At 47.9% G+C, this 23,606-nt stretch overlaps 1 protein-coding gene across 1 annotated transcript in view; it reads right to left on the reverse strand.

Moving 5' to 3' along the window:
* The window catches only part of KCNQ1 (potassium voltage-gated channel subfamily Q member 1), a 350,679-nt gene that overhangs the window by 222,336 nt on the left and 104,737 nt on the right, over positions 1-23,606 (reverse strand). Inside the window, exons 8-10 of the mRNA XM_081239644.1 lie at positions 22,910-23,005; positions 20,559-20,681; positions 19,476-19,620 (exon numbers count right to left, since the gene is read on the reverse strand). Of these exons, the coding sequence (XP_081095770.1) occupies positions 19,476-19,620; positions 20,559-20,681; positions 22,910-23,005 (364 nt within the window). The remainder of the gene's footprint in view (positions 1-19,475; positions 19,621-20,558; positions 20,682-22,909; positions 23,006-23,606) is intronic.

Here is a 23,606-nt window from a genome sequence, read left to right on the forward strand (position 1 = left end):
AATTGTATGGTACATGAATTATATATTAATACAGCTGTTGCTAAAAACACTGTTGGAGAAAATATTCAGGGTCTACGGTTAGGCAAAGAGTTCTTAGACCTAACATCAAAGGTGCAATCCATTACAAGGATAAACTGGACTTCATCAAAATTAAAAGGAATCTGTTAAAAGGATGAAAAGGAAAGCTACAGATTGGGCAAAAATATTTGCAAACCACAAATCTGACTTTGGACTAGTATCTGGAATATATAAAGACTTCTCAAGACTCCATGTTTAAAACTAATCCAGTTGGAAAATGGGCAAATGATAGGAACAAATATTTCACTGAATAGTATATACAAATGGCAAATAAGCACATGAAAGGATTTTCAGTATCACTAGCCATTGGGAAAATGCAAATTAAAACCACAACAAGACAGTGCCACACACCTATGAGAATAGGTCAGATGAAAAATCGTGTCAACACCAGAGGCTGACAAGGACGCAGAGAAACTGCATTGCTCATACATTGCTGCAGGGAACATAAAATGGGAACGGCCACTTGAGAAAAGTTTTGCAGTTTCTCAAAAAACAAACAAACAAAAAACTAAACATGCAACTACCACGCAACTCAGCAAATACACTCTTGGGCTTTTGTCCCAGAGAAATGAAAACTTATGTCCACACAAGAACCTGCACATGGGTGTTTACACCAGCTTTACCTGTGTATCAGTCTCCTATTGCCGCTGCAATATATTACCACAAACAGTGGCTTAAAGCAATACAGATTTACTCTTTGACAGTTCTCGAGGCCAGAAGTCTGACATTAATCTTATGGGACTAAAAAATTCCTGGCAGGGCTTCCCTGGTGGCGCAGTGGTTGAGAGTCCACCTGCCAATGCAGGGGACACGGGTTCGTGCCCCGGTCCGTGAAGATCCCACATGCCGCGGAGCGGCTGGGCCCGTGAGCCATGGCCACTGAGCCTGCGCGTCTGGAGCCTGTGCTCTGCAACAGGAGAGGCCACAACAGTGAGAGGCCCGCGTACTGCAAAAAAAAAAAAAAAAAAAAAAAAAAAAATCCCTGGCAGGGTTGACTCCTTGCGGAGCCCCTTGGGGAGCATCCGTTACCATGCCTTTTCTTCTGGGAGCCAAGTGCATCCCTTAGCTCATAACCCTGTCCTCACACCACACTGCATCTTCTCCCCTGCTTCCAACATCATATCACCTTTCTCTTCTATAGTCACATCCCCCTCTGCCTCCTCATATGGAAGGATGCTTGTGATGACACTGGGCCCACCTGGATAAGGCAGGATCATCACCTCTCCATCTCAAGATGCTGAATTTAAGCACATCTGCAGAGCCTCCTTTGCCAGATAAGATGACAGTCACAGCTTCTAGGAACTAGCACTCGGATACTTCAGGGGCCATGACTCAGCCCATCACGATCTGTCACAGTCCCAAACTGCAAATGACTCACACGTCCTTCAACGGGCAGCCGGCTAAACAACTGCGGTCCATCAACACCATGGGATTCTACTCAGCAATAAAAAAGAAGTGACCTATTGATACACAAAACAACTTGAACCTTAAGAGAAGCATGTAAGGCAAAAGAGCCAACCCCAAATGTCACATGCTGTGTGATTCCACTTACATAACATCCTTGAAATTACAAAATTGTAGAACTGGAGAACAGATTAGTGATTTCAAGGGATTAAAGAGGGATGGGAGTGGGAGGGAAGTGGGTGTGGCTATAAAGGGGCCACCACCAGGGATCCTTGTGGAGATAGAAATGTTCTGTATCTTGACTGTCTCATTGTCAATGTGCTGATTGTGACCCTTGAACTATGGAGGGGTTAGGGACGTCGACCTGCTGGGCAGTCAAAAGTCCACTTACAACTTTGGAGTTGGGTCTCCAATCTGCAGTTCTGCATCTGTGGATTAATGAACTATGGAGAGTGTAGTACAGTAGCATATATTTATTGAAAAAATATCCATATATAAGTGGACCTGTGTGGTTCAAACCTGTGTTATTCAAGGGCCAACCGTTTTAGAAGATGTTACCACTGGGGGAAACGGTGTACAGGGCACATGGGATCTCTCTGTATTGTTTCTTATGCTTGCATGTGAATGTCTAAAACTACAAAGTTTAACTTTATTAATGGACAAAAGATCTGAATAAACATTTCATCAAAGAAGATATATATCACTGGCCAATAAGCACATGAAAAAATTCTCAGCATCATCAGTCATTAGGGAAATGCAAATCAAAGCCCACAATGAGAGAACACTTCACCCCTGAGAGGATGGCTATAGTAAAAGAGATGGACAATACCAAATATTGGTAGGGAGGTGGAGGAAGAGGAACTCTCACAGCTTGCTGGAGGGAATGGAAAATGGTACATCCAATTTGGAAAACAGTTTGGCAATTCTTCAAAAACTTAAACATACAGTTACCATTTGACTCAGCAATTCTACTTCTAGGTATCCGTCCATGACAAACGAAAGCACATGTCCACACGAAGACTTGCACATGAACATTCATGGCCATATTATTTATCAATGTAATACCCCAAAGGTGGAAACAACACAAACATCCCTCCACTGGTGAATGGATAAACAAAATGTGTTCTACCCATACAAGGGAATACTTTTTAGCAATAAAAAGGAATGAAATCCTTTAATGTGCTGTGATTTGGATGAACCCCAAAAATATGCTTGAAGAAGCCAGAAGAGAAAAGATTACATTTTATATGATTCCATATATATGAATTGTCCAGAGTAGGCAAATCTACGGAGACCACTAGGAAGTACATTTGTGGTTGCTGGGAGCGGGAAGAGGAATGAACTATAAATGGGCATGATGGATCTTAGCGGCGGGGTGGGAGACGTTCTAACCCTAGACTGCAGAGACTGATGATACAAGTCAGTAAATTACTAAAATTACACTGAAAATGGGTAAATTTTATGGTATGTAAATTATTCCTTAATAAAGCGTTTTTAAAAACAAGTTTAAAAAAAGAGAAATGTATACCCAACTAATTTTCAAGTGAGTAACACAACCACATTGAAAAGACAGAGGAGGAGGGAGAGGAGAAATCACTAATCCAAGGTGTTTGAAACTATAGTATTTGACTATGTACCCTGAGTCTTGAGCGGGGTGATGTAGAGAGTTACAAACAGATCATGGACGCTTTTCAGTAGGTTTGATTTTGTAGTGATGAGGACCAAGCAATTAAGAAAGTATTTTAGATGCGCTGTAGGCTGAGCAATGAGTCTGTGTGTTGATGTGGCTGGGAACCAGGCATCTATCTCACTGTGGACAAGGGGCTTGCAAATAAGAAATAAGCCAGTACGGACGGAGGAGAATTAGAGACACTGGTATGGACCCAAGATTTCTAAAGTGTGCAAATGCTTCTGTGTGTGCATGTCTCTGTGTCCATGTCTACGTACGTAAGGACAACACATATTTACATGTGCGTGTATATGCATACATTTCCTTAACTCTGTGCACAGAAAGGGCCTAGAAGAAAAGATACCTAACAGCAGTAAGCATACACAATGCCCAGATTTTGGTGTCTAGTGATTTCATTCTCCATTAAAAGGAACCAAGGCTCCTGGGAAAACTGGCTGATTCTAGGGCTGGGGCAGAGCCCGAATCTTGTTATACCAGAACATAAAGAACTGCTAAAAGCAAACAAACAACAACAAAACACATGTCAGACGGACACAGATGCCAGCTTGAAGGGTCTTCCACTGGCCAAATCTGGGACAATTTGAATATCAAAATAAGGACAGTAAAGAATTATAATAAAAAACCCATAAGCCCATGCATATAGACAATCAATCAATAGAAATAAATAAGTGGAAGAGAAGAGAGGTTCCTTCTTACAGGAGAATGTTGAGATATTTTCTCTTGGAATACCATTCTGGTGAGACAGTATTTTTTTTTTCCAGTACTTCTGTGGAAGGGGCAGTGGGGTTGGCAAATCAGCATTTTGCAACCACCATAATAAAGTCTGGTTCAGGAAAGCCTCTAAATCTGGGAGGCATTTTTTGATAAGGAGCCAGATTATTTGCATAGCCTCAAAGTATGTCCCCCAGATTGTTTATTGGTTCCAAGGCAAAAGAGTGTAACTGTTTAGCAAAACAATTGGACAATGTTTCCAGCGGGTGATTAAAGTTAGGGGCAGATGCCATCGTGTGCCTCGGGGACGGGACACCCCCAGGAGGACACCACATCACGTTGGAAGTGTGCGCATTGGGAACGCGCAACCTGAATCTGACCACGAGGAAACATCAGAGGTGCCTGCCCCCCACCCAAAGTAGCGGGGCTGTACCCTTCAAAAATGTCCATGTCATAAAAGACAGAAACTGGAAATGTTCCACGTTAAAGGAGGCCAAAGAGACATGACAACTAAAGGCAATACCGACCCCGGGATGGATCCTGCCTTGGAGGGAAAAAATGCTACAAAGGATATTGTCATGTCAACTGGCAAAGCTGGGAAACCGATGTTAGACTGGGTAAAGGACTGCATCAACGTTTAATTGCAGAGTTTGATAACCATGCTAGAGCTTTAAAAGGGGGCATCTTTATTTTTCAAGAAATACGCAACAAAATGTTTAGGGGCAGACGGGTGTAGAGTATGCAACTTACTCTCAAATGGTTCAGAAAAAAGTGTTACGCGAATATACATATAGAAAGGGGGTACAAATGATCAAATAAATGGGGCAAAATGTTAACAATCAGTGAATCAAATCTTAGTGAAGGGTCTGTGTTTTCTAGCTCATTCTTACTCTTACAATTTTTCTGTAATTAAAAATTACTTCCAAATAAACAGCTGAAAAAAAGCCCCCAAACCCTGAGGCATTCACAGTGGTTCTCTACTGGGTGTGACTTTGCCCCCCAGGGGACAGTTAGCAACATCTGGACATTTTGGTTGTCATAACCCAGGGATGCTACAAAACATCCTACAACGTTAGCCCCCTCAACAAAGAATGATCTGGCCCCAAACTTCAACAGTGTCACAGCGGAGAAACCCTGCCCTACTCGGCTGACAGGATGGAAAATTGTCCTGCCAATGGTGGCTGACACAGTGCCCTTGAGGAAGGCAACCTAGCAGCACCCACTGAAACGAATAATGCACCTAATACCTGTGTTACGGGCTAAGTCGTGGCCCCCAGATTTCATATGTTGAAGCTCTAAACATCAGTACTTCAGAATGTGACTGTATTTGGAGACAAGCCCTTTCAAGAGGTGATTAAGTTAAATGAGGCTGGTGTCCTTATAAGAAATTAGGACATACAGACGCCAGAGATACACACACAGAGGAAAGACAACATGAGGACACGGTGAGAAGGTAGCCATCTCCAAGCCAAGGAGAGAGTCCCCAAGAGAAATCAACCCTGCTGACACCTTGATCTCAAGCGTCCAGCCTCCAGGACTTTCATATTTCTGTGGCTTCAGCCACCCAGTCTGTAGTATTTTGTTATGGCAGCCATAGCAAACTAATACATCCTGGAAATTATCATAGAAAGAAAGGTGCAGTAGCCCTCCATTATCCATGGGGGATATCTTCCAAGACCCCGAGTGCATGCTTGAAACCGTGGATTATATCAAGCCCTGTGTATGTTTTACCTTATACACACATACCTGAAGTTTATATATATATATATATATATATATATATATATATATATATATATAACTATAGTTGATTTACAATAGTTATATATATAAAACTATAGTTGATTTACAATATTGTGTAGTTTCAGGTGTACAGCAAAGTGATTCAGTTATATATAGTTATTTGTTTTCTTTTTCCGATTCTTTTCCATTATAGGTTACTATAAGATAATGAATATAGTTCCCTGTGCTATACAGTAAATCCTTGTTTATCTATTTTATATATAGTGGTGTGTATCTGTTAATCCTATACTCCTAATTTATCCCTCCTACCCCTTTCCCCTTTGGTAACCATGTTTGTTCTCTATGTCTGTGAGTCTGTTTCTATTTTGTAAATAAGTTCATTTGTATTATTTTTTTAGATTCCACATATAACTGATATCATATAGTATTTGTCTTTCTCTGACTTACTTCACTTAGTATGATAATCTCTGGGTCCATCCATGTTGCTGCAAATGGCATTATTTCCTTCTTTTTTATGTCTCAGTAATAATCCACTGTGTATATATACCCCATCTTCTTTATCCATTCATATGTTGTTGGACATCTAGGTTGCTTCCACATCTTGGCCATTGTAAATAGTGCTGCTGTGAACATTGGGGTGCAATGCATCCTTCTGAATTAGAGTTTTCACCTTTTCCAGATATATGTCCAGAGTGGGACTGCTAGAGCATATGGTAACTCTGTTTTTAGTCTTTTAAGGAACCTCTATACTAAAGTTTTATATTTATATTTAAATTGTATCATAATTTAGATAAAGTTTAATTTATAAATTAGCCACAGTAAGAGATTAGCAATAACATAGAACAATTATAACAACATACTGTAGTAACAGTTATGTGAATGTTGTCTCTCTCAAAATATTTCATTGTACAAATGTAATGCCTTTCCCATGTTAAGCAAGGATCATGCACTATGGCCGTAACTTTTGCAGTTTGACTTGTGACTGCAAAACTAGCACAAAATTCTTTCTCCTTCACTCTTTCACAGATAGAAGATTCATTCGTACCATAGATCTCAGCAGTCTCAGCATACAACTATTTTTTTCTTTCCTTAAAAAGCTGAGAACTTTCACCTTTTCACTTAAAGGAAGCACTTTACAGCCCCTCTTCGTCATATCTAAATAGCCAGAGTCACTCCTCATGCTTTTGGGGGCCATTATTATGTAAAACAAGGGTCACGTGAACACAATCACTGCAATACACGGACAGTCGATCTGATAACCAAGACAGCTCCTAAGTCACTAAAGGGTGGAATGCACTGGACAAAGGGGCGATTCATATCCTGGGGGGCGCAGAACAGGGCCGCATAAGATTTCATCACGCTACTCAGATTGGCACACAATTTAAAACTTATGGATTGTTTACTTCTGGAAATTTCCATTTAATATTTTTGGACCATGGTTGACCGCAGGTAACTGCAACTGTGGAAAGTGAAACCACAGATGATGGGGGACTACTGTACTTGTACGTAGGGAAGTCGGGCTCAAGGGAGGTTTTTAGAAAATCGGCCAAAACCTGATGCAAAATGGATTCTCAGCAACAGAGAGCACTGTGGCATGTGCATAGCATGGGGAATGAAGGAGAGATGTACATTTTAGGACGAATTGTTCCAGCGTCTTTGGAGGGAGTCTTATATGATATGATCCCATATGTTTGGAAATCAATGATAAGCCCTTATAGTATCATGTATACTGAGTTCATCATATATTATGAGCACTGGGAAAAACATGAGAATAAATCTTAGATCATTAATGTAAGTTGCAGAGGTAAGGCAACCAAGCAAATGTGAGGAAAAAAAAAAGGACAGCACAAAAACATACACATTATACACATGTGTAGAGTTACAGGTGTATGATAAAGTAATAAAAGTGAGAAAGCTTAAAAGAAAGACCAGCCCTGAGATTTGTGGCACAGGGATCCAGGTGGAATGCAGGCTATTTGGCAGGGGAGGGTAAGGGAGGGTCAGGGCAGAACCCAGAGACACCAGAGTGCTGGCTACATACAGGCCCTGGGTGGGCACCTGCATAACTTAGCTCACTTGGTCAACACAATAATCCTGGGAGCAGCCCTGTTAGGATCCTGATTTCATGGATGCAGAAACTGAGGCAAAGAGAAGGCAGTGGTTTGCCCAGGGTCACACAGGAGAAAATGGCAGAGCTGGGCTTTGGCCCCAGGAAGGTTGACTATTGGGCTATGCTCGAAACCAGTCCATAAATTTGCCACTTGACTTTTTAAAACATACGTGTAAAGGAAGGATTTAATTTTCCCATTTCAGAATTTGGCAGATGTGTTGGGTTAAAAAAAATAATAAGAATAAAGAAGGTTGGAACATATCTGAATGATGCAGTGAATAAGTATATATGTATGTATACATGTATATATGTATGTATGCATAATCCATCTCTACATAAATTTTATCTGTTGTATACAAAAAAGTTCATGTCCTACAAATAAAATATATAATTTCTTATATATTTAAGAAAATACCTCTTCTTAAGTTAGGTTCATGGAACATTTACAAAAGCAATAATTTTATTTTCATACTTGGACACAAAGAAAATCTTCATTAAAAAAGTAGAGATTTCACAGGCCACATCCTCTCACTGTAAGCCTGTTAAATTGGAAATAAATCCCAGTGATAAAAAATATACTGCTTAAAAACTAAGAAAACATTTCTTAAAAGAACTCTAAAGAGTAAATCAAAACAGAAAATAAAAACTACCAATAAAGCAATGAAAAGGAACATATTTCATAGTAAGATCTATGTGTCATAGCTAACGCTGCAATCAGAGGAAAATTTATAACCTTTAAAATGCCTTTTAGAAGAAAGACTTTAAATAATCGTACTGTTACTCTTAATTAAATTACAAATTAATAAAGTTAACCAGGAAGAGGGAATTAATAGACATAAAAGCCCAAATTGGTGAAATAGAAAACAAGAATAGCAAAAAGGTGGTTTTCTGATAAGATAATAAAAGTGTAATAAATAAAACAGATAACTCTTTCATGAACTTGATTAAAGAAAAAGAGCAAAACTATAAAAGCTCAGGCAAGAAAAAGAAAGAGATGAGAGATACAGAAGACATAAAATCACTAAAAGAGAAAATTAGTTGCTACCAAGTGACAACATAAATGAAACCCTTGAGGAGTTAAATAGCAATGAATAAATTACCCCAAAAGGTGCAGTAAATTTACTTAAAGCAAATTACCATAAAACAGAGTAAGAGGAGATTAAAGATCTCCTTTAAAACATGTACCAGGCCCAGACGGTTTTACAACTTAGTTCTAATATTTAACCTTTAAAGAGAAGATAATTCCAGTGTTCTTCAAACCGTTCCAGGACACAGAGAAAGGTAGACAGAGTTCACTTTTGTAGAACATTTGTATTCGCACACACATGATGGCAGATTTCCTGCTCGTTTGAACCTGAGGCCCTGTTATTTCTAGGATCAGATATCAGGGATGTCTTTCATCAACACTGAGAATACAGTTTCACAGTCTTAATGGCTATTTAATGGATACATGATACTTTCTTTAAGCAGACCTCTACTGATGGATATGTTGGTGGTTTGCTATCTTTTGCTATTTAACAATTGCAGAAATCAGTATCCTGATAATGGATCATTTTGCAAATGTGCACTGTCAGTGTAGAATAAATTTCTGTAAGGGTTTGAAGGGCATATGCAACTTTCATTTCATTGAAATTATCTTATTTGTCTCCATAGAAGTTGTATCAACTTAATCTTCCAACATCAGTGACTGAGGTGGAGGGTTTCCCTGTACATTCACCTATCAAACTCTTTAATATTTAATAATCAGATAGGTTTAAAAATCTCATGGCTTTAATTTGCATTTCTTGTATCATCATCAAGGTTCTCAGCATCTTTTCTGAGAACTGTCTTTGTACCTTTTATTCTTTTGTCTTCATGATTTACAAGAGCTTCTTAATATATTGATGAAATTAGCCCTATGTCTATGATATGAGTGGTAACTATTTTCCCCAGGATATAATTTTTAAAAATTATTTTTCGTATTTTTTGCTATGCAAAATATTTTTATTTTCTATATTTTTTTCATTAAGGCATAACTGATGTATAATAAAATGCACGTTTAAGGTATACAATTTAGTAACTTTTTCCCCACAATTTAGTAACTTCTGACATACAATTAAACCACTGTCACAATGTGTTGAACATATCCATCACCCCCCAAAGTTTCCTTGAGCCCTTCTGTACTCCTCCTCCCAACACGGTCCCTGTCCCCCCACCCCCCTCCCAAGGTAACAACTGATTTTTTGTCACTCTAGATTTGTCTGGATTTTCTAGAGTTTTATATAAACAGAATAATACCGTATGTGCTCTTTTCTGGTCTGGCTTCTTTCACTCATTGTCATTATTCTGAGGTTCATTTAGGCTGTTACTTTTCATTTTTGAGTAGTACTCCAATGTATGGATATTCTACAACTTAAAAAAAATTGCCCAAACGTTATGGGCATTTGGGTTGTTTCCAGTTTTCATAAAACTGCTATGAATATTCCATGTACAAGTGTCGGTATATGCATCTGCTCTCATTTCTCCTGGACAAATACCTAGGAATAGAATGTCTGGATAATATGGTGGGTATATATTTCACATTTTGGGAAACGGCCAAACTGTTTTCCAAAGCAGCTGCACCATTTTGCATCCCCACTAGGAGAGTATAAGAGTTCTACTTTCTTTACCAGCACTTGGTACGGCCAGTCTTCTTAATTTTAGCCAATATAATGATGTATAGTAGTATCACATTGTGGTTTTAATTTGCCTTTCCCAAATAACTAATGATGTTGAGTATGTTTTTATATGCTTACCCATGTATCTTCTTAGATGAAGTCTCTGTTCAAAGCTTTTGCCTATTTTTATTTGTTGTCTTACTATTCAGTCATAAGTGTCCCTCATATATTTTGGATACAAGTCCTTTATCAGATGTACGATTTGAAAATATTTCCTTCCAATCTCTGGTTTGTCTGTTCATTCTCTTAGTGTCCTTCAAAGTGAAGCCTGTAATTTTGTTAAGTTCCGTTAATTTGTTCTAATTATGGCTTTTGCTTTTGGTGTCATGTCTAAGAAATCTTTAACTGAAAGTCACAAAGATTTTTTTCCTATGTTTTCTTCTATATTTGTTGGCTTTAAATTTAGGCCTCTGGTAAATTTTGAGTTAGTTTTTATATATGATGCAAGATGTAGATCCAAGTTCATTTTTTGGCATATGGATATCCAGTTGTTCCAATGCTGTCTGTTGAAAAGACTACCCTTTCCCTACCAAATTGCCTTTGTACCTTGATCAAAACTCAGTTGTCCATAAATGCGTAGGCCTCTCTGGACTCTCTAGTCTGTTCTGTTGAGCTATTTGCTTACCTTGATGCTACTACCACACTGTTGGTACAGTCCTCCAACTCTGTTCACTTTCAAAGCTGGTTTGGTGTTCTGGGTCATGTGCATTTCCATATGAATTTCAGAATCAGTGTGTTAATTTCTACAAAATGCCTGCTGGGGTTTTGACTGGTATTATACTGAGTGTAGAAACTGATATTACACTGAGTGTAGAAACATCTACTGAGTGTAGAATTGTGATTCATGAACATGGTATACCCCTCCCTTTATTTAGACATTCTCTCAGCTCTTTCAGCAATATTTTATAACTTCCAGTGTACAGGTCTCACATCTTTGGTCAGATTAGTCTCTAAGTATTTCACATTGTTCATGTTACTGTACGTGGTATTTTAAAATTTCAATTTCAGATTATTTCCCGCTAGAACATAGAACTGGAATTGATTTTTCCATGTTGATCTTGAATCTGCCACCTTGCTAAATTCACATATTAGTTCTCGTAGTCATCTTATATATTCACCAGGTTTTCTACACAGATAACTATGTCATCTGCAAATAAAAAGAGGTTTATTTCTTCTTTTCCAACCTGGCTGTCTAAAATTTCTTTCTCTTGCCTTCTTGTTGTGTTCCTGACCTTAGGGGGAAAGCAGTCAGTCTGTCTTCATTAAGAAGTTATAGCAGGGACTTCCCTGGTGGCACAGTGGTTCAGATGCCGTGCTCCCAATGCAGGGGGCCCAGGTTTGATTCCTGGTCAGGGAACTAGATCCCACACACATGCCGCAACTAAGAGTTCACATGCCACAACTAAGGAGCCTGCCTGCTGCAACTAAGACCCAGGACAACCAAATAAATAAATATTTTTTTAAAAAAAGAAGCTATAGATGTAGTTTTTTCGTTGAGAGCTTTATCAGGTTGAGGAAGCTCCTTTCTATTTTCTACTTGCTTTTGTAATACTTGGCTGTTGGATTTTGTCAAATTCTTTTCCTGCATCTATTGAGAAAATGGTATGGTTTTCCATTTGTTAATATGGTTAACTGACTGATTTTCTAAAATGTCAGACTAACTCTGCATACTCGAACCCCAGTTGGTCATGATGTATAATCTTCTAATATATTATTGGATTTGATTTTCTAAAATTTTGCAAATAAAATTTTGCATCTATGTTCATGAGGGATACTTAACTATAGCTTTCTTTTCTTACAATGTCTTTGGCTGGTTTTCAGATCAGGGCAATGCTGGCCTCATAATGAGCTTGGAACTATTCCACCCTTTTCAATTTTCCAGAAAATGTTGTCTAGAATTGATTTTATCTTTCTTAAATGCTTGGCAGGATTCACCAGTAAAGCCACGTGGTCCTGGAGAATGTCTCGGGGAATGTTTTGAACTATAACTTTGATTTTATCAGCAAGAGAGAACTATTCAGGTTATCTATTTCTTGAGTAGTTTACATCTTTCAAGACATTTGCCCATTTCACCTAAGTTGCTGAATTTAAAGACTTGTATAGCATATTCCCTTATGATCCTTTTTATATCTGTAGAATCAGTACTGCCGTATCGCTCATTTCTGATACTGATAATTTGTGTCTTCTCTCTTTTTCTCCTGATATTTCTGGGTAAAGGTTTATCAACTGCATTGATCTTCTAAAAACAAATCAGCTTTTGGTTTCATTATTTTTTCTTTTGTTTTTGAGTGTTCCATTTCATTTGTTTCCCCTCTGAGCTTTATTATTTTCTTGTTTCTACTACTTTGGGGTTTAGCTTGTTACTCTTTCTCTAGTGTCTTATGGTAGAAGCTGAGGCCGACTGGAGCCAGTTCTTTTCTAGTGTACATGCTGGTGCCCTGTGCTGCTTCCTGGGTGCTTCCCTTAGCAGAGCCTACACATTTTGATATGCTGTGTTTTCATTTTCATTAAGTTCAACATATTTTCTAGTTTTCATTTGGATTTCTTCTCTGACCCTGTCCTATTGGAAGCATTTATTTAGTTTCCAAATATTTGAGGATTTTCCAGAGATCTTTTTATTATTGATTTTCAATTTAATTCCATTGTGGTCAGAGGACAGACTTTATATATCACTTGAATCATTTTAAATGTACTGGGATTTGTTTTATGGTTCAGAACCTGCTTCTATCTTGGTAAATGTTCTGTGTACACTTGGAAACAGTATGTTCTCTGCTATTGTTGGGAGGAGTGTTCTATAAGTGTTCATTAGGTCAACTTGGTTGAAAGTATTGTTCAGAGTTATATCCTTACTGCTTTGCTCTGTACTTGTTCTATCAACTTTTGAGATAGGTGTATTAAAATCCCCAATTCTCATCCTGGATTTGTTTCTTTCTCCTTTTATATATTATTCATTATTTTTTCCCTTTTGGCTATTGGGTTTGAAGTCATATTTAGATATACCAACTTATGAATCAACCGTCATTTAAATACTTTATATATTATAGGATCTGATACGGAGTACTTCTGTTATTATTTTTCTAAATATTCTCTAGTTTGGGATTTTGTTTTGTCTTTGACAGAGTTTAAAAGCCAGGAACACCACCAATCAAAACAGTAAAATGCTGGATCCAATTCCCACAAAATCAGAAACACATCAGGGAATCCTTGCCCATTGTATTTCCAAATTAGCCTGCAGACCCCTCCCCTAAGGCAGCACACCAGGAGCACAAAATCACTGGCATAAACGTTTGACTGGACACAGCAAAAAATCAATTGTACACTCGTATCACAGCAAGTGATAAAAGCAGGAACAATACTGGATAGTGTAGGTGGAACCAACCCAGGTGTGTCTATTCTTTAAAACTAAGGAGAAAGGACTTCTGTCAAAAGCCTAACCGTTGCTTCTCTGGGCAGTGAGACAACAGGGGATTATTTTTCTTCATTATTCTCGTGTGTATGTTTCATAGGCTCTATAATGAGCATATGCCATGTTTTTAAGCAGAAAAAAAGTCTCTTGAAATTTGGGAGTGGCCATCTTTTGGTCATGAAGAGATGGGCCATGATGGGGTGACCTTCGGGCAAAGGGGTCCAGGTGGAAAAGCCTGGCTGTGGGTGCAGACGGGGGTGTGCAGAGCTGGGAAGATGAGTGAGGGCCAGGCTACCACGAGACCCAGAGGCATCCAGACGGCAGCCCCGAGGGGACAGGGAATCCTGGGGGGGCGGTATGAGCAGACACATTTGTTCACCTGCTCACTGGCCGTCCAGAGCAGATGGGAGGGGGGAAGACAGTGAGGAAGATACAGAGAGACCATCCTCAGTGAAGTCCTGGGGCAGCTCGGAGGGGACGGGAGTGAGCAGCCTGGGGGAGAGCCCCTGAGAAGGTTCTGGTCCGGGAGTTCAGAACATGCCCACAGAGCTCGTCGGGCCTTGTCTCCTGCCCCGCCAGACTCCCACACCCACTGGAGGAGTCGCAGGCCCCAGCCTGCAAGACCTTGCGGGGACCACCTTCTTGGGACCCCGAGGCTGCATGAGTGATGTGTGGTGACCAGGATGGTCACCAGAAGTTATGATCACAAGTCCTCGCCAGAGCCAGGGGAAACGTCACACCCTAAGACCAGAACAGAGGGGCAGATGCCAGGAGGGCGCCTGGGACCCTATTCTTGTCCTGAACAAGGCAACTTTGACCCAGGTGAGACCGAGGTGGACACAGACCAGGATGTCACAGAAGGAGAACCTTGTCCTCAGGGCTACACCAGTCCATGGACCACCTGCTTCAAGGTAACCTAGGGGCTTGTTACTGACACACATTCCTGGGCCTCCCTACAGCCACTGCGACTCAAAATCTTGAGGGGTAGGTCTCTGAGCCTGTGTTAAAAGTAAAGTTCTCCAGGTGATTCGAGGGACACCCAGGGAAGTTCCAACCTGAAGCATCACTGCCCAGCCCCAGCCAGCGGGGGTTCCCAGCCTTCCTCGCCGGGAACAGCTCTGTCTGTCACCAAGAGGAGGACTTCCGTTTCTGCCAATAAGTGGGCCTGATGTCATGAAAAGCCTTTCTCTGCAAGTTCTGGAACAGAGCCAACCTCCTGCAGGCTCCGCTGAGCTCACCTGACAGGGAAGGAAGGGGGTGTCCCCATGGCCAAGAGGGGAGCAGGTGCGCCCCAGCTCTGACCTGCTGGCCTCCAGGGGTTGCCCACCTGAGGAGCCCCAGTGTGGACCTTACTGCCTCCCGAGGGGACGAGGCCGTGCCTGGAAGCAGCACGAAGGAAGAACTGGCAGCTGAGACTCCACGTCGAAAAGCCGAACCAAGAGTCAAAGGGTGATGCAAACCAAACAACAAAGCCAGACAAAACCCAACCAAACCCTAGCATTGGCCAACGGGGGGAAAGGAGACTCACCTGCCTCGGCTTGCGTTCCTGGAGTGTAAGTGGTGCGTGTGCTTAGGCTCGCTCTTACAGGACACTGGCTCTGTGCTTACATGACATGGGTTGTCTAGAAAACCCCACACCTATAAGCCAACCCCACGCGTGTCCTGGCGTGGTTTGCGGGATCACCTCTCCAGAGCCCACGGGAACCCACGGATACAAAACCTCGACAATCACAGCCTAAGCCGGCAGACCCACGAGGAAGCAAGCGTCAGAGAGTCCACCACGAACAGAACCAGACTCTCCAAGAGCTGCAGGTGATGGAGTGACAGGATGGGTACGAGGAGATGAGCACATTCAAGGGGCCAAAAAATCCAAAGCTCTGTCATCAGACGTGAGGAAGACACAAGATACTAAGATCAAGCAGGTGAGGCCCTCACATGAGGACGTATGGAAATGAAAAACTAGGTGGCAACTGAAATAAACACCTCACCGGCTGGCACACATGAAGAGTTAGGAAACCACGAAGAAGCTGCTGAGGATGCAGCACAGGAAGACAGAGACGGGGGGTATGAGAGACGCCAAGGAGGATGGACCTGGAGGGGCAAGTGGAAGTTTCCAGGCGAGGTCAGAGCAGTTAGGGGAGGTACTATTCTATGACACGGTGGGGCTGATTTTCCACTTGATGCAGGACACAAATGCTCATTCAGGAATCACGACACCTTGTAGGCAGGACAAGTACAAATAATCCACCAGCTTGATTGACTACAGTGAAACGATGGAACACCAAAGTCAAAGAGAAGGTATTCAAGGTCACCAGACGGGAGGAAGGGTCACCTACAAAGGACCGTCAATTAGCTCGACAGGGCACACCGGCCGGGAGGCGGTGGTGGATCTCCAGCCTGCTCAGAGAGAATACAGACCTCTAATAACCTATAATGGAAAAGAATCTGGAAAAGAATGAATAAATATATATATATATATATATATATATATATATATATATGTCACTGAATCACTTTGCTGTACACCTGAAACACTGTAAATCAACTATACTTCAATTAAAACAAAATTTTTTAATTAAAATAAATACAGATCTCAACCTGTGATCTTCTACACAACTAAACCATTGTCCAAGAGCAAAGGCAAAATATAAAAATTTCAGACGAGCAGAAACTGAGTAGACCGTGGACAGACCATCCCGGAAGAAAGCACAGGCTTCGGGAGGAAGGAAATTAAATCCAGACTGAGAGAAAACTCGCAGATCTGTCGGCAACACGCTCCTCCAGCGTCAGGACAAGCAGCTAACGCAGAGGACTGTTTACAAAGGCAAAACCCAACCATGGGGCAGCAGGGCCCGTGAAACAGGAGGGTGGTGGGGTGAGAGCCCCCCGGCACGGGGCGGGGGGGTGCAGGAGGCAAGGAGCAGCTGCTGACCAATGGGACGGGCAGGCCGTCAGGACAGAATCGACTTGCACGGCCTCCACACGCGGAAGGCAAGAGGATCGGACCCCCCCACCCCCGGTGAAGCCCATCAGACGTGAACAGGAGCCGCAAACCCCCAGAGCAGGCAGGGCCTCCACGCCTCCGACGTGGTCCCTCCACAGAGCGGGGCACGTGGGCTTCGGGCCCTTCATTCTCTGAAATTCTCTGTCTGAAGTCTCTGTGATGAGAGTGCTCTTTTCACCCGGTGTCCTCACCCCGCCCCCGCCCCCCCAGCAGCTCCACCGTCATCCCGGGAGCCCCTGAGGTCACAGGTTCCACCTCCAGCTGGCTCCCGGCTCCCCTTACCCGCACCCTGACACCATGGCTGCGGGCCCTGGGCTGGCCCGCCACCGAGTCTCACCTGTGGGCCCTGACCGAGTCCTGCCTGCTGTCCCGTGCGTGCCACCCCAGGGGACCACGCGGGGCACAGGGCTGACTCGTGGCCACTCCTGCTCCATGGCCTCCACCATTTGCCCCGTCCAATGCCTGCTGTCTCCGGGACATGACTCATGCCCGAGGCTGCCAGACTGGTGAAGAAGCCCCTCAGGCATCTATGTGAGGTGGGTGAGGTCAGCACCCCACCCAATGCAGATACCACGTGCCACGCCTAGGTCACCTGGCAGAGACATGCAGAGGTGTGGCTGGCCCCTCTGTCCAAGATGCTCCTGCCATTCACTGGCCTTTCCTCACCCTCCCGGCCAGCTCCACTCAGCCCTGATGTCACCTCCTCCTAGAAGCCTTCCCGGACCTGCCTGGCTCAAGCCAGGTGCTCATCCCTCAGAGGCCCACACACTCTGCCCTCTGCCTTTCTTCCTCCCTGGATGGCGAGGGGTGCTAACAGTCCCTGGTGAGTCAGGACGGCGCAAGCAACCGAATGACCGGAACCTGCAGGGGGGTGGGCGCCGTGCAGGAGGGACCCGGGCCGCGCCGGCCACCTGTCACCGCTCACGAGATCTCCCCTGAAGACGGGCATCCACCCGGAAATCAGAGCGGCTCAGACAAGGCTCTAGAACCCACGAACGAGGGGGAGCAGCTCTGCCTGGGACACGGGGCCCAAGGGTCGCAGGACAGGAGCCCAGAGAAGCTGCGAGCCTGAGACACAGAGAGAAATCACTGAGGTGGGGGAGAGGTGTGCGGGCGGGCACTGCCGTGGGCAGGGGATGCCCCGGGCTGGTAGGTGCCGTGGGCAGGGTGGCAGGCGGGCGTGCGGGCAGGTACCGCGTGCTGGGACAGAGATGGTTTTGTCCAGCACGCTCCATTCTTGAGGTTCAGGTTCAAGGCCTGGGACTGGCGTGGCGGTGGAATTCAGCACGGCCGTTCGCGCCCCAGTGCGTGGGAGCCGGGCCTGCAGGCCTTTCCCAGTGATGGCATCTGGTCCCGGGATTAGCGCCCCTTCGCCCACACCAGGGCTCTTGAGAGCCTCCGGGTGAGGAGGATTCAGGAGTGTCAGGTAACCCACGGGACCCAGGCCGACAGCTCAGGCTCCAGAAATCCGGTGGCTCTGGGCTGGGCTGACTTATCGCGTTGGCAGGAGAGAACCAACTCCTCCGTGCGGGAGCAATTCCACAAAAGGCGCCCGACTTCCCCGGCACTTGTGCCTCATTAACATTCCGCAGACATCGCTGAGGACTTAATAACGCCAAGCAGGCTGAATGGACGCATCGTTTCGGGCTGCTCCGTATTCAGCCACCAGCGAGCGACACTCCTCCCCGCGCCCAACCTGCGCATTAGCATTTGCAGAAAGCCCCCATCTGCATTGCGACAATGGTCCTGCCCCAAATCCGGAGCCGTTGTCACAATTGTCCTTTGTACCCACTCCAGCGGGCAGGCAGGCAACGCGACCCAGGGGCCCGTCGGCGATGCGGCCGGGCCAGAATCCCTACGGTGTGTGATGAGGCCCCGGGCAGCCCAGCGCCCAGCAGGGTGGGTGCCCAGGCTCCGTCTTGCACGCCCAGCTCCCTGAGAGGACGTCCACAGGCAGCCTTGGGAGCAGGGAGAGGCCGTGGCTCCTTTCCAGAACGCTTTCTGCCCTTCTGCTAGCAGTGACCAGATGCGGGAGGGTACATCACGGGTCGGCCGCCCACAAAGCCAGCACCAGGCGGACGGGGCGCCAGCCGCCCATGAGCACAACATGAACTCACCACCCTCTGCCATGCTTGAGACAGTGACACCACCCTTGCAACCACCAGCTTAGTAAGCTGAAACGTTCTGGCGGAGGCGGGAACATTCTGGGGGTCCCGGGAAGAGGTCCAAGAGGGGAGGGATGGACACAGAAGTGACAGAGAACAAAGGCACAGAGCGTCGAGGAGGGCAGAGCTGCAGGCACACACGGTGCTGGCTTAGGACCCCCAGCCCCACTCCACCTGGAATGGGGGACAACGTGCACTACGGGCCACCTCCTCTCTGCCAGACCTGGGGCGCCAGCCCCACAGCACGAGCGAGGCAGGGCCTGGCTCCCAGAAGCCCAGAACAGAAGAGAACTTCCGCGGGTGACAGTGGGCCAGCGGGAGCAGACATGACAATACCAGCTGTCCACAGGACAAGAGCAAGTGCTAGGGGGAGAAGGGGGCGTCCGGACACCCCAGAGGCCCCAGCAGCTGGGTCAGAGCTGGGCGTGGCCCTGTCCCCACTCCTCACTCTGTGTAAAGGTTTCTCACCAGAACTGTCGTAGTCGCCCACCGAGAAATGTTCAGGCCTCCGCTCCTCCGACATGGGGTCGCAAGTGATGTGGGGGACCGTCAGCATCTTCTCTCCCGGGCTCACCCCGTTGTCCTTGTCCAGTTTGAACTTTTTTTTCTTTACCTAAAAAAACCAGACAATAAAATGATCAGTTCCTGGGTGTCCTCTGCCAGGCCGTCTGCTGGCCCCAGACCACCCCTGGGGCACCTGCCGGGGCCCAGGCCAGCACTCTCGCACATAGGCAGAGTGGGCTGCAGCGTGTGATGCTACCAGAGGGTCTCTGCCCAGTGGCTGCCCTGGGAGCTCACAGCCTGGGGGGCAGGAGGACAGGAAACTAGCAAACAGATAAATACACAGGAATACCCCAGGGCAGGTGGTAACGAGGGCTGTGACCAGCGGGGAGTTAGAGCGGGGCGGGGCGGGCCGACAGACGGAGGCCAGCCGAGGCTTCCCTGAGGAGGTGACCTGGAGGGAGCAGGCCACGCTGGGATCTGGGAGAACCTTCTGGCAGAGGAAATAGCGGGTGCAAAGGCTCCAGAGGCAGCCAGAACCTGGGAGACTGCGTCTCTCCAAGGATGGTGTGGGCGCAGGCCAGGAAGGAGAGCTCTGTCGGGTGGGCCACACCCTTTGTTCACGAGACTCTTGCCTCAAGTCTGCCCGAGCTCCCTTATCCTATGACCACAAGACCCTCTTCCCTGAGCCAGGATGCCACGTCCAGCCCCTGCGGCCCACCAGGCCCAGCATGGAAAGCCCAACACCAAGGCCCTCTCAAGAGCCTTCTCCCAGCAGCTGGCCGGAATCCAGCCCATCCTGTTCCCGGGGTACTTCCTCGGGACCTCCCACAGCCCTGGCCCTGGAGCGGCCAGTCCTACAAGCCCCCAAGCCTGGGGACAACGGGATGGCAGGAGCCCAGCACGGGGTGTACACCCCCAGTGCCCACAGTGCCATGGGCCACGCCAGGCTGAAGCACCAGAGTCAAATCCTGGCCGTGAGCTGTGGCCGCGTGGCCTCCCCACCCGTGTGTGAGTGCCCCATCCTGGTGGCAGGCGGGGGCTGGTTACCATGGCAGACTTCTTGGGCTTGGGGCTGGGGGAGAGCAGAGCGTGGCTGCGGGGTGGCTTCCGGACGTAGATCTTCCAGGTGGAGGAGTTGGGGTTCTCGGCCGCGTAGCACCGCCACGCCGTCTGAAACCAGCAGGAGGGAGTGGTTGTCACCGCGGAGCCCCTGACGGGGACTCCCAGGGAGCTGCGTCCCGCCACTCCTGCCTGGGCCCCCTTCTGGCAAGACCACGGGGCTTTCTGCCCACCAGCCCCTTCCCCCGGCTCCGGGTCTGCCCCCACCCCCAAGAGCCTGTTCCCTTCTGAAGCCCAAAGCCTCATGGACGGTCGCACGCGGCTCAGCCACCACAGGGGCCTGTGAGCCCCAGTCCGTCTGCGCCCACCTCCACCTGCCGGTTCCCCCGCGGGGCCCCACCCTCTGTCCTGGTCGCCGGCCTCTCCTCGGGGATGCCGCAGGGGAGAGGTCACTGGGGGCGTGGAGGGGCAGGGCCCCCAGGGCCAGCAGGAGGCAGAGCCCCCAGGGACCCACAGTTTCCGGGGCCTCCAGATGGCCTGGGGGTGAAGGTCTTAGGCCTTCACTCTAGAGATGCCCACGGCGACTACCACCAGGATGTGGCCTGGAGGAGGAGACCCAAGGGGAGGCCACGTCTGGTGGGGGGGCCGGAGGGGGCGCCAGGAGCCTCGTGGGAGGGCGCACCCTGAGGGCCTCAGCACTGCCGGCCGTGGGAGCTGGAGAGAGAGATGCCGGCGGCGGGGGTGGTGGCGGGGAAGGGCTCACGGGACAGTGATGCCACCTCTGCGACGGGAACCCAGTGGACATGCCCACCCCCAACCACCCCCCCGCCCCGCCGTCCCTCATCCCAGCCCCGCCCTCCAGGCCCCGCTCCAGGCCTCTCCCGCCTCCTGGGAGGCTTGTGTGAGGCCGCACACACGCCCCACGGGAAGTCAGTGCGCCCTCTCCGCGGGCAGGCCATTTGCAGCCTGATTTACGGTCTCCCCGAGAGGAGGCTGTGGCGCCATAAAGCCAGGCCTGACGGGGGGCCGAGCCCCCAGCTTTACGGCTGTTGGCTTCACTTCCTTCCGGTGTAGGATTAGCGTCCGGCCCCAGATGGAGGTTCCGGACAGGCTTACGAGGAACAGGATAGAGGCCCTGGCTGAGCTGCGGTCACCGGCGTGACCCCAGACGGTCTCCGGGGGCCGTTCAGCTCTGGGAGCCCAGAGGGATCCAGGCTGTGCACTGCAGCCACACTGGCGGGTGCAGGGCCGCATGCTCACGCTGGCACGCGGTGACAACGCTGCCCCAGGCCCCTGCCTGGCCACCCCTCCCATAGCCCCGTGCCCACTCCGCCTTCTCCTCAGCCCCGGGCGGCCGCCACCTGACACCCTCGAAACACGAGCCTCCAGGGGTCCCTGTGCCCGAGTCTTGCTTGGCACTGAGAGGGCCGCCCAGTCCTCCAGGCCGTTCCAGGAGTCTGGGGTCCCGGAGCCCAGTGTCCAGGGGCTCAGAGCCGCCTGCCTGCTTGCCCGCCTCTGGAACCTTCCTCTCCCACTGCTCTCGGGCTGGGAGCCTCTGGGACAGCCTCATCACAGAAGCCTGGCGGGGAGGAGGGTGCGGGGAGTGAGGGGCCCAGGGCAGGGGCAGCCCCTGCCCCACCCCCATGGCCCAGCACTGTGAGCCCCGGGCCCTGCAGGGGCAGCTGCCGGGCCTTCAGAAAGTGAAGCTGGCCCATCAGTCCAGAGCGCAGCCCATGCCGTTGGGTCACCAGTCCTCACCTCCTATCGGCCGGGAGGACTGAGCCCCGTTGGTGCTGGGAGTGGCCCAGAAGCATCAGTACTGCACAAGCAGGCCCTGACCCCTGACCCTGGGGGGGTGGAAACGGCCACCTGAGGACCCCTTACTCTTCCCTCCCAGTCCTGCTCCCTTGCAGAGTCGGGGGCTGGCCACAGAGGAGGGATAAGACAGACACCAAGGCGGCCGCTGCAGCTGGAGGCCAAGGGCCCACCGGACTGACCAAATCCGGGACTGGCCAGGCCACCTTCTCGTCCCCCGGGCTGGCCCACAGGATGGAGGAAGGTGGGCTCCCACGCTCTTGTGCCCCAACCCCATCAGCATCACCCGACGGTTCCCAGGACAGGAGTTACAACAGGTGGGCACGTCTGTGGCACGGATCGCAGCCCTTCCGTGTTCAGGAGTGTCCACAGGAGAGGGTCTCGGCGGCCCCAGGGGCCGGGTCAGCTCAGGGCTGAGAGCCATTCCCAGACCAGACACGGCTCGTACTTGCCCGGGCAACACAGAGCCGGGCACACGGACCACCACACGACGGTGACAAGGCCGCGGCGGCGGCTGCCATCACCTGGATGAGCGAGGCTGCCGCCGGGATCTGCCGGTTGAAGTGCTTCTGCCTCTGCTTCTGCTGGACCTTCAGGGCAAAACCGGAGCCGAGAATCCCCTGCAAGGAACAGAAACCAGGGCTCACATCCTGCAGACGGGGGCGTGGAGAGACACGCTGGGCACCGGTGGCCTGCTTGGCGCTGCAGGCCCCACAGAGGAGGTCAGTGCCTCCGGCCCAGCCCATGGGGCAGGAGGCAGCTCCACCCAAGCAGGACCCACTGCCGCCCCACCCCCAGGATTGCTAACAGGATGGAAAGGGCCGGCCCACCAGCGGGAGCTCCCTGTCCACAGAGGGGATCAAGTTATACACATATACATACGCTCTATGTGTGCATACATACACACACTATACCACAGCCGCGTGGCACACACGTGCATGGACAGACGTACCCGCGGGACACACATGCAGTGCATGAGGACTACCACACACAGAGAACACACATATGTGACACACATGCACGAGCACATGCAAATGCATGCGGTACGTATACCTATGTGACACGTGCATAGACAATACATACGCACACAAACACACATGGAGCACACGTGCATGATGCATACACACAGTATGTACACACAGACACAGACTGCATGATGTATAACACGTGCACATACAGTGCATACACACACACGGTATGGTCGCACACCTACCAGGCACC

Source organism: Mesoplodon bidens, assembly GCF_964165515.1.
Source record: "Mesoplodon bidens genome assembly, chromosome: 7".
Classification (NCBI taxonomy): domain Eukaryota; kingdom Metazoa; phylum Chordata; class Mammalia; order Artiodactyla; family Ziphiidae; genus Mesoplodon; species Mesoplodon bidens.